Source organism: Eupeodes corollae, chromosome 2, assembly GCF_945859685.1.
Source record: "Eupeodes corollae chromosome 2, idEupCoro1.1, whole genome shotgun sequence".
In the NCBI taxonomy this organism is placed as follows: Eukaryota; Metazoa; Arthropoda; class Insecta; order Diptera; family Syrphidae; genus Eupeodes; species Eupeodes corollae.
Genome location: NC_079148.1, coordinates 37,838,168 through 37,853,539, shown reverse-complemented (window position 1 = coordinate 37,853,539; position 15,372 = coordinate 37,838,168). Strand labels below are relative to the sequence as shown.

Below are 15,372 nucleotides of genomic sequence, written 5' to 3'. Positions count from 1 at the left end.
CCTTAGAGTAACTTAGTGTATTTTACTTATATTATACAAATAAAAACACCTATAGCATTGAAAATATACAAGGTTTGTTGTAGTACCTACACTATCTAAAAGATATACACATTCATTTTGGATATAATATGAATTGAATATATACAATTACAATTAAGCTATAAATAGCAAATAATATTTAAATAAATTTGAATTTTTTATTCGGCCAAAATAATTTTATGTAGCTATGATAACAATCTTTATAGGTTAAGCTACTTGAATTTGAAGCAAACAGAGTATAGATAAGTAACTACGCATGTACGAGTTTCTTAGTTAATTGTATTATATTCTTGTTGACTAAATTTGTGTTTTATCAAACCAATTAAAAAATAAAAACAACAACAAAAATTCATATCACTCAAAAAGTTTTCTTATCAATTATTATTTTTTTATTTGTACTTTGAAGTGCTCAAATACCGATATACTCTTACCTACCCGTATCTATATATTTTTCCAAGAAATTCTAAGTAGATACTCTCACCTACTTGTTGAGGTTGAAAGAACGTTTCACAATAAACATCAATTAGTCGTATTTTCAAAAGGCGTATTGGTGGAACGTTCGTTATATCATAGTTTTTGAATATTTGTTTTAATTATGGGTAAGAAATTTTGTATTTCATAATAATATAAATTAACATTTTTCATAATGGTACTCCTATAGTTAAGCTATTTGTTTTTTTTTTTTTGTTATATATACGTGACTCATATTTTGTGTGAACTTTGATGCTGATGATGAGTGCATACAAATTTCACATTTGTTTATTTCATAATAAAAGTAATGTTATTTCAAACGAAATCGAAATTACAAAGAAGCTTTAACAATTCCACTACAAAGTTGGAGCTTTTTGTTATGAACAAAAGCTTTAGTTTTAGTTTATATTTAAAGTCAACTGTTGGTTTCTTTGAATCGAGTTCCGGTAACCCCAAACATAGGGCGGGTTTTACTACCGGAATACCTATTGACTAAATTAGTTTTAGTTAAGACATAAATACGATATATTTACATAAATTTATTAAGTGCATAATTTTAACATTATTTATTTAAATATTTAACTAACCGTAAATTAAGATTCAACAAAAACTGTGATAAACTGTGATAAAATTGCCATAAAATATTTAATATTTCTAGTATTTTGAATCTCATAAAACCTTATTTATAAAAAAAGCAACTTAAATTCCTGAGCTATCATGATAACAAGTATGTGCAATATAATTCAATATTAATTTTACTTTTAATTCTAAAGTTTTTGTTTGTTTTTTTTTAAGAATAAAGTTAAATAAATATTAACATAAATTAAATTTCAACAAAAATAAACCGAAAAATGAAAAACTCCTTAATGTATGCCCGATGGCACCACACACATAGCAACTACCCATTTAATTTTTGCCTCTGAAAAAAAAGAAAACAATTTTATTTTTACACATTGCAAAAGAAAGAAAAAAAATATTAAAACTTTTAATTTTAAAATTTAATTACAGATCACAAATGGATTTCCCAATCAAATGGAAGCATTCCCAGCGAAGCCGTTGCAGCTGGTGTTGATTCGGATGGAGATGCCATTTACATTGGTCGGGCAAGCTTCAACAATGACTTGTTGCCCGCCAAGGTAATTCCCAACAAGGGTAAGGCGTACGTCAGTCATGGTGGCCAAGAGCACGAAGTGTCCAAATATGATGTCCTTTGTGGCCTCTACTATAGCTGGGCATCTGACACTGATGGTAATGTCCCACCCACAGCTGTTAAATCCGGTTTAACATGTGACGGCGAGACGCTTTACGTTGGTAGGGGCTTTCACCAGGGCAGCTTGACCGTTGGCAAAATTCATCCCTCACATGGTTGTCTGTACATTCCGTACGGAGAGTCAGAAGTGAAGTTGACATCATACGAAGTGCTGGTGCAACCCGAACAGTGGATTGAAGCAACGCCTGATTGCATACCTCGAGGTGCAATCGTTGCAGGAAACGATTCTGATGGTGATACAATATATGTGGGCCGTCTTAAACATGGTGGTGATTTGTTGCCAGCAAAAGTTATCCCAGCTAAAGGTGGTGCTTATGTCTGCTATGGCGGTGAAGAGGTTAAGAGCGACAATTTTCAAATGCTCGTGGGAGCCGGCTTCGTTTGGGCCGATTGCGAGGAGGGTCAAGTTTTACCCGGTGCTGTACCCTCTGGAAATACCAGTGATGGTGAAACTCTGTACGTTGGACGGGGTCATTACAATGGCAGCTTGAGTGTGGGAAAAGTTCATCCATCGCATGAATGTCTCTATCTTCCCTACGGCGGGGAGGAGGTTAAGCTTGACCAATACGAAGTTTTGGTTCGTGTATAAAGTATAGTAAAGTCATGTTGGATGTTTCAATGGCAATGGCGATGGCAGAGTGATTAAAAATAAAGGAAAATGGATATTTTCTCCGTACCTACATATGTACGTATGTGAGGGTTTAATTTTTGTTTTTTGTTATTGTAAATCGCTGCGCACTTGGCAAATGTTCAAAACTTTGTCTATGATGCGGATGATGGTGTTATCGCATCACAAGGAAGCTTCTTTTGAAAAGTGCATCACCGAAAGGGGTGTTGGCCTTTTGGCGACTAAATTAAAACATAACTTGGTCTTTTGTGTGAAAGGCCTTTTGGATATTAAGGGAAAAGCCAAGAATTTCTCAGATTTCCAAATTTGAATTTTCAAAATGTATGTGTTCGAAGTTTTGTGAATAGGGTTCTGTTTTGAGTTAGATCTATAATTAGGAATGCACATATACCAGAAGCAGCACTCAAAGGATGCAATGAACCGTGAACGTGAGCGTATATGATAGTTAAAGTTTGTGTATAGATAACGCTAAATGTTTTAGGAAGTTTAAATATTAATTAAACACTCTGGGGGATAGAAAGTATGCAAAGGGAAATTTCTGGAGAAAATATTCAAAGATATGGGAAGTTATTTTCAACTGTAAGTAGGATGTTCTGCAAAATTAATGAAATTTGTGTGAATATTTTGCTCAGAATCGAAAATCTTTGGTGTGAAGTTTTAAGGAACTTTTTTTGAACTCACAGATGATTTACTGTAGAAGGAAAAAAATTAAACCCCCTTTCTAAATCTACATTGAAAAAATCATCAGTGACTACTACTGTTTGTTTTTTTCTTCAAATTAAAGAAAATCCCAGATGCTACTTAAGGTGGTAACTTCTGTCATAAGACAATTTATTTTCATTGAAAGATATTTGAAAAATTGAAGTTTAAGCGGTTTTCATGTCATTAGTTGTATTTTTATTTGGTCTTAAATTTTGTACACGAAATTTTACCGTTAGTAAATTGAATTTTAAAAATTAGTTTAAAAAATAGTTATAAACGTTTTCGAATTAAATTTTTTTTTCAAGGAATCACATATGTTAAATAAATATTTATAAAAACCATTTATTAAATAACACTTATCGAATTAACCAGTTATATAAAGAACCACTGGTAAAAAATCCGATTTAAAATTTACAGGTTATTTTACTAACCTAGAAGGCACATTTCCTTTCATCCAGATGGCAGCGGAGGAATTCCTGAGATGGAATCAACGGTGGCGTCTTCAGTTCCAGTTAGGTTGAACTAATTAGTGAATACCTTATAGGCCCACTACGACATATTCGGAGCTTATGCCAGTAAGGAGGGATTATGACAGCTCTTTCCCTTAAGTAAATTAAGGACCTGGCCACGTGCTTTGAAGCACCAACGAGCATTTGATAGGAAAGTATTTACTGTTCAGAGTTCACGAAATGGATTTAAGGACAACAAATATCGACATTAAAAACTGCGATATTTGCTATGGTGACTGCTACTGAGAAACCAGCAACGCTTATTTGAATGCGGCTTTATTATTTGAACCAGCCTTCGGCAAAAAGTAGAACCGCAGTCAATACTGAGGATGTGGAAGAATCAATTTTGTACAACGGCGATGTCGAACCGAATTCTACTGTTAGGCAGGATGATCTATCGTCAAAAACTTGATAGGTCCATATGAGTGTGGTGTGGTCCTTATCAACTTAACTGAACCTTTCAATGTCAAAAAAGGCTTTAGAAAAGGTGATCCGTTGTCATATGATTTCTTTAACAGAAATAAAATACTACAATGTCCCAATGATAGTAAAAATTTCTGGTCATTTGTAAAAAATCGTCATCGTCAGTTCCTACGCTCGTTTCCAATGACACTCCCTACGTAAGCACGATTGATAAAGCCAATTCGCTTGCAGCACAGTTTGCTGTTAATTCGATGCTGCCATTGAGTGACATGACTCCGCCTGTATTTATATATATATTCTTTCGCACTCGATCAGTTACTAGAGTACTTAAAAATCTTGACATTCATAAATCTGCTGGCCCGGATAGTATCCCCGCTATTATTCTGAAGAGGTATTCTTCAACGCTGGCTAAACCACTGCGTAAGCTTTTCCATCTGTCCTATGCTACAGGTCTCTTTCTGAGTGGATGGAAAACTGCATTTGTTCAGCCTGTCGCTAAAAAAGGCGAATCCTCCTAACCATCTAACTATCGTCCAATTGCACTTACGTCCCATCTTTCCAAGGTCATGGAAACGCTGATAAATTTTCAGCTTAAGAAATATCTTGAAGAATGGAAGCTTCTAAATGACCGCAGTATGGCTTTAGTTGCAAAAGATCCAGTGGTGATCTCGTGGTTTATCTCTCCGAACAGTGGAACTAATCTTTACATCGTTTTCGAGAAAGTAAGATTATTGCACTTGATATTTCAAAGGCATTTGATTGAGTTTGGCACCAAGCTTTCTTATCGAAAATGCGTGCATTTGGTATTGATGAATCCCTTCTTCGTTGGGTTAGAAATATCCATTCGGACCGTTCAATTCAAGTAGTCTTGGAAGGGTTCAAATCTGATATCCACAAAGTAAACGCTGGTGTGCCCCAGGGCTCCGTTTTGTCTCCGACACTTTTCCTTATTTTTATAAATGATCTTTTGTCTGAAGCTTCTAACCCACTTAATTGTTTCGCTGATGACAGTACAGCTTTTCATATTCGTTTCTAGATTTTCATCCTTGTTCTTCGGATGTATACTACCAACGGCAGAGTATGATGAGCTCATTAAATTCTGACAGCATTGTCCAATGGGGAATCAAAAACCGTGTAGAATTTAATGTTTCGAAAACTCAATGCTGTCTACTGTCACAAAAGCGTAACCTTTCCCCTATGCCACTATCCATGAGTGGTACTTGCATCGAGGAGACCAAACAGCTTTTAGTCCTAGTTGTCTCTATTACAAAAAACTTGTTGTGGAGTGATCACATATTTGACATCGCCAAAAATGCTTCTTCTTCTTCTTCTTCTTCTTCTTCTTCTTCGAAGGTGCAAGAAGTTTTTTACTCCTACTGATCTGGCTATAATTTTTAAAGCCCATATTTACCCGAAACTCGAGTACAATTCCCATATCAGGGCAGGTGCCCCTATTACATACTTGAGTCTCCTAGACAGAATTAAAAAAACAGCTCTAAAGATGATAGGTGACCGTTGTCTAACTGAAACTTTTGTATCTCTCGAGCACCGTCGTAAGGTTTCATGCCTGTCATTATTTTATCGCTACTTTCATAAACAATGCTCTAGTGAAATAGCTAGCTGCATTCCTCCCCTCAAACAATTCAACCGTAATACCCGTTCCTCTAGGAATGCTCATCAGTTTACCCTTGAGCCCAATTTCGGTCGTACTATAAAGTACAGATATTCTTTCTCCAGTCGCACCACACGAATGTGGAATGCTTTTTCCCAACGTCAACACTATAGGCACTATCTTTCAAAAATCTGTCGAATTATTAGGATTTGCTGATGATATTGACATAATCAGAAGAACTCAGCGTGATGTCAATTTAGGCAGAGAAGGCAAAAATATGTTTAACGGTTTATGATGACATCAAAAAAGGGCCTACAACACCGACGCAAGTCTTGGTCTAAACGTCACCATCGACAGACTTAACTTTGAGGTAGTTAAGAACATTGTCTACCTAGACTTTGCTATGAACACAGAAAACAACACGCTAATATCAACTTTTAATCTTGCTAACCTCTGTTTCTTTCGGTTAAGAAAACAATTGAATATTAAAGACCCTTGTAATCCCCTTCCTGCTATACGGCGCAGAAGCATGGGCTATAACAAAAGCAGATGAAGACACCTTGAGTCGTTTCAGGAGAAAAGTTATTCGCGTGATCTTCGGTCCCCTACGCATAAAAGTAAAAAGTGACCTCACACAACTCGAGTTGTGCAATTTGAGCTAGACACCGAGCTAGATGGAGAAGTTTGTTGAGTTTGTTTGTTGGCCCTAGTTCACACAGGACTGTAGCACCGCCTTAAGTTAATAAGTAAGGTAATTTTAATGACCTGTACTTAGCTGTTTTTGTAACCTAGGTTTTTCAAATAATATTATTTTTGTATAACCTTTTTAAAATATATTTTATAAAAAGTAATTTTTTAAAAATACTTTGAATAAGTCGCATAAAAAGCCTTTCATTGTCTTGCAATTTTAAGATTTTGGCCCTAAAAAAGCTTTGCAGTTAGTTTGGATATTCTAAATTTAAGAAATCTACATCAATAATTCCATCAAAATTTCCTGGAAATAAAATATCTTTAAAACCAAATCCAAATGTGTGAGAACATAATCCTTCTTCTTTTCAGCTAAAGATGATAATATTGACAGCACAATCATTCATAAATATCTCATCTCTTATAAGATGTCAAAAGTGTTATCCAAACTGACAGAAAGACATATTATTGTATGTACACACTCTTAAAGGTTAAAAAGATGTCTAAACCAATCATAATCATTCTATATTTTATCTTAACTTTGATCTCCAAGCAACCCATTTCCAAAAAGGACATCTTAAGGTTATACGGAATCTTATCTTTATTTTTCAAAAACATCAATCATCAGATTTTAAACGGAACTTTTTACCGCCGCCACCACCACCAACAAGCCATTTAATATGTGCTTGACTTGTCACACATATTATCCCTTTAATTAAAACACTAAGATTTTGTTTGTGTGCGTGTGCGAATAGAGAAAAACAACACCAACTAATGACAAACAGTTTCCGGTTTATGATGTCATCAGGAAGAGATGAAAGAACTATAACGATAACATGCAAAGCTCAAGTGGTCCATCGTGGCTTTTAACGTCAGTAGCATAGGACAGTACAACATCCAGAACATTCATCTCCATCCTTTCTTTGAAAGCCAAGGCAGCATAAAGACAAGCATTATAATTAGAATTTATAAAGCAAAAAGGTTGTCGCAGATTATTACTGAAATAATAGGACAATCGATTTTATAAGGATAATATAAGTTCTTGCCAATCAACAAATCCTATTGACATATAAAAAGGTTCAAAAGCTTCGAACATGAATATTCTTTGTGTTTTTTTCTTGTATAATTTGATTTTTGAAATTTGTCAATTGAAAATATCAAAAACATATTTCATATCATATTTCAGAAACTCATATTTTTAATGTACATTTAATATTGAGAAGTTTTAAAAAGATGATTACAAATTTTTTTTTTTTTTTAGGTTTTTTTTAAATATTTTTCCCGACTGCAGTACTTTGTCCTTTAAGTTCAAGTAAAAATCACTTTTTGTGTCATGAGATCGTTTGAACTGTCTGCATATGAAGTTGTTCATAAGAAGGGTCTTTAATTGGCAGTTGTTATTATTTATACTTCGTCATAGCAGCCAGCAGCGGTCTCGGTTTTTTGATTTTGTTTGTTCTCAGAAAGGATATTATTAGCGATGATGGTTTAAACTATATAATGACTTTTTTTGCCCCAAAGGATTTATACGAGTATCCCTACTTTGACGATGTACAGGACTAGAAGAAGATGTGTTTTTGTTTACCATTATAGACAGCCACTTTAAAAAGGGAATATTTTCAACACTTTTGGCGGTGAGTGTTTTGCCGTCGCATCCACCCGCCACACTCATGTGGGCAAATTAAAATATGTCAACATAATTAAACGACCCTAGGACACATTTTTGTTGGTCTTCCTTTGAAATGAAAACACAACTAAGAGCCTTCAGCATTTTGAGGCTGTGAGTGCAAAATGTTTTGGTAACCCATCTATTTTACTAACAGCTTTAACTTTCCCAAAAGTATGCAATAAAAGATAATAAAGTCAAGTACGTACGAGGTATTCATATGTACAATGTACCTACATTAGATTAGTGAACAGTTTAAACTGGTATACCAAAAAAGAGAAGACTATAAAATAAATGAATTTGTAGGTATGTTGTTGTTGTATGAAATGTTTATGGAAATTTAATTAAGTAATGCATCTGTGCAGTTCGTTTCTTTCAAAGCAAGTAAATATAATTGCTCCTTTGTCGTATTGCAATGACATGGGTACATAATCCAATAAATTTTTTGTTCATTTATTATGCACGTAATCAAGGTCCTTTTAGTACTGTTATTTTACCAAAAGAAGTACCCGTGGCGTAATATAAGTGCGTTGGGCTGTCACGCCTAAGGTCTTGGGTCCAAACGCTGTGCTGGGTTCAAACCATTTTGTACTTTTAATGAAGTTAGAGAGACATTTTGTGTCGTTGCCAGTTCACTGGTATCATCGAAAAAGGGATTACCGAGAAAGTAATTCCTTCTAATGGAGAGTGCTGGACATGTACATCGAAGGTGTTGGAATGTTTCCTCTTCCACTTCGTCCATGCAGCTTCTACAAAAGTCATTTGTATAGACCCCTAGCCTCAGAGCATGTCTTCCTATAGGCAGTGTCCTGTTATTACTCCAATTGTAGAGCTTATACTTTCTCTACTCAGGGATATGAAGCCTTTTGACCGTTTTAAGTCTATGCTTGGCCATATTTGCTTGGTTGCTAGGCAGGTGGTACTCTGTGACCATCTAGCATTTGTTGATTCTAGAGCATATTGCTATGTTATGTTTTTGTCTAACATTAGGCAGAAGTGTTCCGTTTTTGGCGAGCTGATCGGCTTTGCAATTTCCCGGAATGTCTGTGTGGCCCGGCACCCAAATGAGGTGAATATTAAACTGTTCCGTCATCTAATTCAGAGATGATCGACAATCGTGGACTATTAGAGAGTTTGTTGAGACAGACGCGAGAGATTTAAGAGCGGCTTGGCTGTCCGAGAAAATTCGTATATCCTTGCAAGATATAACGTTTTCTTTGAGCTTTACTGATTCTGCCTGGAATACACTTTATTAATTGGGAAGTCTATAGGATAGACTTAGATTCAGTTGTTCCGAATAGAAACCACTTCCAACATCGTGATCGGTCTTTGAACCGTCTGTATAGAAGTGTACCGCATCGTCTTCCAGGGGTATCTCTTCTTCTCAGGAGGATCTTGAAGGGATGGACACATGGAAGCTTTATCCGAATACTATTTTTGGGGTGGTACAGTCTAAGCGAGCTGGGATAGATCTGAAACTGTCTAGAATAGAAGTATGTCCAGCATTGTTACTGTTCAATTGAGATGTAGTTCTAAGCCTCACACATGAGTTGGCTACCACCATTTTGGAGAAGATGTCGAGAGGTGTTAGGCTTAAAAGCATTTCCAGTACTGCGGTTGGTGTTGAGCGAAGTGCTCCTATGATGCACATACCTGCTAACCGCTGGGCTTTGATGAGCTTATTTAGATTTACCATCTTGTACAGTGCGGTCCACCATATGACAGTTCCATAAATGAGTATCGGTCTGATTACCGAAGTGTATAGCCAGTGGGTTATTTTTGGGGAGAAGCCCAATTTTGATCCTACAGTAGCATTTTTTACTCTTTCATCAATATTTGCCTTCCAATTTAGTTTTTGTCTATATGAGGCCTAAATATTTAGCTTGGTCGGAAAAGCTTAATGGTATTCCTTTAATCTTGTTTGGCCTAATCTGAGGAATTTTGTACCTTCTCGAAAATAGTATTAGTTCTGTTTATGTGGATTGACGTCCAAGCCACATTGCTTAGCCCATTTTGTTAGCCTATTTAAGGTATTTTGTAGGAGTTCCGTAGAGAACTTGGGGGTTTTTCCCAGATACAGATATTGCAACGTCGTCAGCATAGGCAATCACCCTGAAACCCTCTGCTTTTAATGATGTTAGTAGGTCGTTTACTACCATGTTCCATAAAAGAGGCGAAATGCCCCACCTTGGGGGTGCCTCGATTCACCAATCTGGTGGTAGTAAAACTTCAAATGCTAGAAGTTATTGTCCTGCTTTTAAACATAAGACTTATAAGATCTATGAGTGATTTCTCTAATTTCAGCTTATCCATTGCTATTGTAATCGCATGGTAACTGACGTTGTTGAAAGCTCCTTCAATACCTAGGAACGCTACTAGGTTATATTCTTTGTATTCGAGGGAATAAAAAGTGCTGATTGTACTGATTTTCCCTTAGAGTAAGCATGTTAAGCTGTGGAAATGAGACGTGGTTTTAAGTTATGTCTGATGTAAATTTCAATCAATCTTTCCAAGGTTTTAAGAAGGAAGGATGATAGACTGATTGGTCATAGATCTTTAGAGTTAACGTGGGAGGGTTTCCCTGCTTTAGGAATGAAGACTACTTTTGCCATTTTCCAGACTTTGGGAATATATCTCAACCTTAAACAGCTTGTCAGAATGATTTTCAATGGTGGAATGATCATATCTGAGCATTTTTGTAGTTCGGCCGGAATGATTCCGTCTGGTCCTGGAGATTAATATGGATCAAAGCTGTATATGGCCCATTGCAGTTTTTGCCGCGTTATTAGATCAACTAAATCGCTTGTAGAAGCTTGAGACTCTGATGTTAAATCGTTGAGTTTGTTAGAGCTACCAGGAAAGTGGGTGTCTAATAACAGATTAAGAGATTCTTCATCTGTGATAGTCCACGTACCTGATTCTGTCTTTAAAGCACTGGGTATTGTTGGACTTTTTGAGAGAATTTTCCTGAGTCTTAAGACTTCTTAAGTATTTTCTATTTTACCACAAAAGTTTCTCCAATAAGACCTCTTACTCTTCCTTAATTCTTTTTTATATTGGTTTAGAGCTTGTTTGTATAAGTCCCAGTCAGAAGGAGATCTAGTGTACTTAGATCTATTAAAGAGTTTGCGACAATCGCAACTAATAAAATAATCGCGCGTACTTAACCTAAAAAAATCATTCTTATTTCCAATCGTCTTTTGAAAGCGAACTGGGTATATGGCGATTTCCAAGCAATTGGCGTTGAAAACCTCAAGGGTAGTATCTATTATTACAACAGAAGTGATAATTTAATTTTGAATATATAATTCTGCTCTCAGATTGTCGCGCTTCTCCAATCAATGCGTTACACCTTAGACTTGCATATCAAGGAAAGAAACGTTTTACAATAATGGAAAAATTAGAAATTTTAAACGGAAAAAACTGGAAAGAATTGTGTAATTTTCTTAAATCTATTAATTAATACAGAAATTTGTTAATGACTGAGTATATTTGAAGTTAAATTTTCATTTTTATTATGTTTCTATAACTTTTCATTACAATTATAATATATTGCCATTCAAGCTGACGGCAAAGCCAAAGCTATCTCAAATTCATAACCATAATACTTAAACTTGGAACCAAATAATTGTTTTAATAAAATAAATTACTTACTTACTTACTCTTTTATTTCGACTCTAGGGACTTTGAAACATTGTGTGTTTCGGCTCTCATTTTGTATTGCCAATCGTTATAACGTGTTCCATGCGGAAGTTTTGACAATAAAAGAAATCTTGTTGTGGCCTAAAGAGAACGTATTATCAAAGTCAGATATCCGTATTTTCTTAGACAAACAGGTTGCTTTCAAATCTTTGGACTTTAAAAAGCCCAGATGATATAACATGACCAGACCACTTGTCAGGTGACGAAAAACACCTGGTCTACACTAGATTTAAAGTGCTCAAGGTATTTGCTATCTCTAAAGAGACTGCATATAAGCTCCATAATCAGAATTATAACCGGGAACTATCTAATGGGAAAGAACTCCACGCGACTATTCGTATTCTCAACTGGCTTTTGCAGAAGATTTATGGAAGAGACGGAAGAACAGTATTTTACCTTCTCTTTACATACCCCGCTCTAGCTAAAAAAACTCAAGACCTACCTAAGCTAGAAATTGCTTGTCCACTTATACACATAAGAGGAAAGAGGAAACCACAATGGTGGGCCTCAGAGCTTGACTCGCTCAGGAAGGAATGCAGGAAACTTTTCAACCGGGCCAAAGCTGCAAGACTAGCCTCTCATTGGGACTCCTACAAAGAATCCCTAAGAATCTACAAGAAGTCACTAAGGAAATCCAAGCGATCTTCTTGGCGATCCTTCTGTGGCATGATAGAAGAAACTTCTGAAGCCTCTAGGTTACGGAAAATTCTTTCAACTAATCCAGCTATGCCAAGCTGCTTGAAAAATGCAGACGGCTCCTGGACTAATTCAAGTAATGAATCGCTGAACCTACTATTGGACACTCACTTTCCTGGTAGTTCTCTTACCGAAACATGCAACAGCTTTGCACGTTCAAGTTCAAATACAACATATCCACAAGGTCTGATCACAAAGGATAAGCTACAATGGGCTCTCAACAGCTTCAAACCATTTAAATCTAAGGAACCAGATGGAATAATACCAGCCGAATTACAAAAGACTTCTGATATAATTGCACCAATCCTTGAAGCCTTTACCTGGTCCATGTTCCCCCGGCATGGAGAGAAGTTAAAGTTGTTTTTATACCTAAAGCAGGTAAATGCTCCCAAGTCAATCCTAAAGATCTACGACCTATAAGTCTATCATCATTCCTTCTTAAGACCTTGGAAAGATTGATTGATATCCATTTATCGATACAAGACTTCTGTCTTCGTCTCAACATGCCTACTGTAAAGGTAAATCGGTGGAAACAGCGTTACACACTTTAGTACACACCATCGAATATTCCCTGTATCATAAAGAGTTCGCTATGGTTGCTTTCCTTGACATCGAAAGTGCATTTAACAGCGTGGACACATCTGCAATCACATTTGCACTGACATCTTTAAATGTAGAGAGTTCGCTTTGGGAGTTAATTCATTCAATGCTTACTAGCAGAATAATTAACTCAAAACTGGGCAACTCTTCTAGCAGACGATTCGTTAGTAGAGGGACACCGCAAGGTGGTGTTCTATCCCCTCTCCTCTGGAACCTAGTGGTGAATAAAATCCTAACTAGTCTGGATGCGGAGGGTTTCAGAGTGATAGCATATGCGGACGACGTTGCTATAGCAGTTTCAGGAAAGCATCTTAATATCCTAAAAGAACTCTTACAAAATGCCTTGGACAGACTAATACTTTGGGCTGATCGGTGTGGACTGGGTTTTAACCCACACAAAACCGATTTGGTCTTATTTTCGAGGAGATACAAAATTCTATTTGTCAACCCTCCTTACATCAAAGGAATCCAATTAAAATTCTCAGCTTATTTTAAATACTTAGGTCTTGTCTTAGACAAAAAACTAAATTGGAAACGCAACGTACAGGAAAGAGTCAAAAAAGCTACTGTAGCTCTCTTTTCTTGCAAAAAAGCTATTGGTAATAAATGGGGTTTACAGCCCAGAATCACGCATTGGCTTTACACATCGGTAATCAGACCGATTTTAACGTATGGTGTGGCAGTATGGTGGACTGCTTTAGAGAAAGGCATAAACAGGGATAAGTTAAATAAAGTCCAACGTTCAGCCTGCCTATGTATAAGCGGATCGCTTCGCACGACCCCGTCGGCAGCACTGGACACCTTGCTCTACCTTACACCTCTTGACATATTTAGCAAACAAATAGCTGCAAGCTCTGCTATTCGCCTCAATGCTTCGTCGCAGTGGACTAACAACAGCATTGGTCACTCCGTAATTCTGAGGTACTTAGAATCAATTCCAAAGCACACAAACTACACCATCCCCCAACTACAATTCGACAGAAACTTCCAGATTTCTATACCTTACCTACCAGATCTTTTTGGGAGGATAGGACATTCTTGGAGGATGAGTCAATCCATTTTTACACAGATGGGTCAAAGACCAAAGAAGGGGTTGGTGGTGGTGTGTACTCTGAACGACTGAAATTAAGTCTCTCATTCCGCCTTCCCTATCATTGTAGCGTGTTCCAGGCGGAACTTTTGGCGATTAAGGAAGTCTTGTCTTGGCTCAAAGAAAACGTGATATCAACATCTGATATCCGTATTTTCTCTGACAGCAAGGCCGCTATCAAATCTCTGGACTCTGTCTCTACAAACTCTATAACAGTCCATAACTGTCGATAATCTCTAATGGAGATGTCGCAACAGTTTAATATTCACCTCTGCTGGGTGCCGGGCCATAGAGACATTCCAGGTAACTGTAAGGCAGATGAACTCGCCAGGGACGTTACAGTACAGTCCATCCTACCACGTTTGACAAGTACTGGCATACCAATCGCTACTTGTAAATTGCTACTAATGCAAGACGCTATGAGGAGGGCAGGCACCAGGTGGAACAACATCACCACGTGTCAAGCCACTAAAAACATCTGGCCAACACTGGATTTAAAACGTTCAAGGTGCTTGCTCTCTCTAAGCAGATCGCATATAAGCTCGATAATAGGTGTCATAACCGGACACTGTCTACTAGGAAAGCACGCCACGAGACTAGGCGTATTCTCAAATGACTTTTGCAGAAGCTGTATGGACGAGGAAGAGGAAGAAACGGTTCTTCATCTTCTCTGCACATGCCCTGCTCTAGCTCGAAAACGCAAGAATTACCTAGGAGAATTGTTCTTTAATAATCTTAACGATCTAAATCATATCGGCATAATCAGCCTCTCACGTTTCGTAAGGGACTCAACCTGGTTAAATTGAGCTTAGGAGGAAGCCTCAAGATTCATGTGGTATCACAATGGGCCATTAAACTGGCCTAAGGTTGTCTGTTCCCATCTTGGACAGCCACTAAAACCTTACCCTACCTAAGATAATTTTAATATAACGATCTAAACGATCTCAATCACATTAACAAAATCAGTCTTTCACGTTTTGTAAGAAACTCAAAATGGTTTCATTGAGCTCACAATTTTCAGAATTAACCTTCTACAAGAGAATTGAATGCCCGATAAATAAAAGTGATTAAGATAATTAGAAATTTAATTTGAGTTTCCCATTCATCGGCAGCTACTTACTGTCAAAGCCATCATCTTCGTAGATAGCCCTAACAAAAAGCTTTATTTATTTATTTATTTATTTATTCATCAAGCAGAGATACAGCTCTTAAAGACTACTTAGAACAATATTAAGTTTATATAAATAATAATAAATAAAACAAAACAAAAAATAGGA

At 36.6% G+C, this 15,372-nt stretch overlaps 1 protein-coding gene across 2 annotated transcripts; it reads left to right on the top strand.

Annotated features, from left to right (window-relative positions):
• The first annotated feature begins 487 nt into the window (after nucleotides 1-487).
• Nucleotides 488-2,485, top strand: LOC129948065 (uncharacterized). Of its 2 annotated transcripts, none has more exons than XM_056058882.1 (2): nucleotides 488-638; nucleotides 1,519-2,485. In XM_056058882.1, exons 1-2 carry the CDS (start codon nucleotides 635-637, stop codon nucleotides 2,367-2,369), a joined length of 855 nt encoding a protein of 284 aa, XP_055914857.1. In that variant the 5' UTR covers nucleotides 488-634; the 3' UTR covers nucleotides 2,370-2,485. The 2 variants fall into 2 exon arrangements, with proteins under 2 accessions (XP_055914857.1, XP_055914856.1); XM_056058881.1 differs by lacking the exon at nucleotides 488-638 and adding an exon at nucleotides 989-1,237.
• The last annotated feature ends 12,887 nt before the right edge of the window (nucleotides 2,486-15,372 follow it).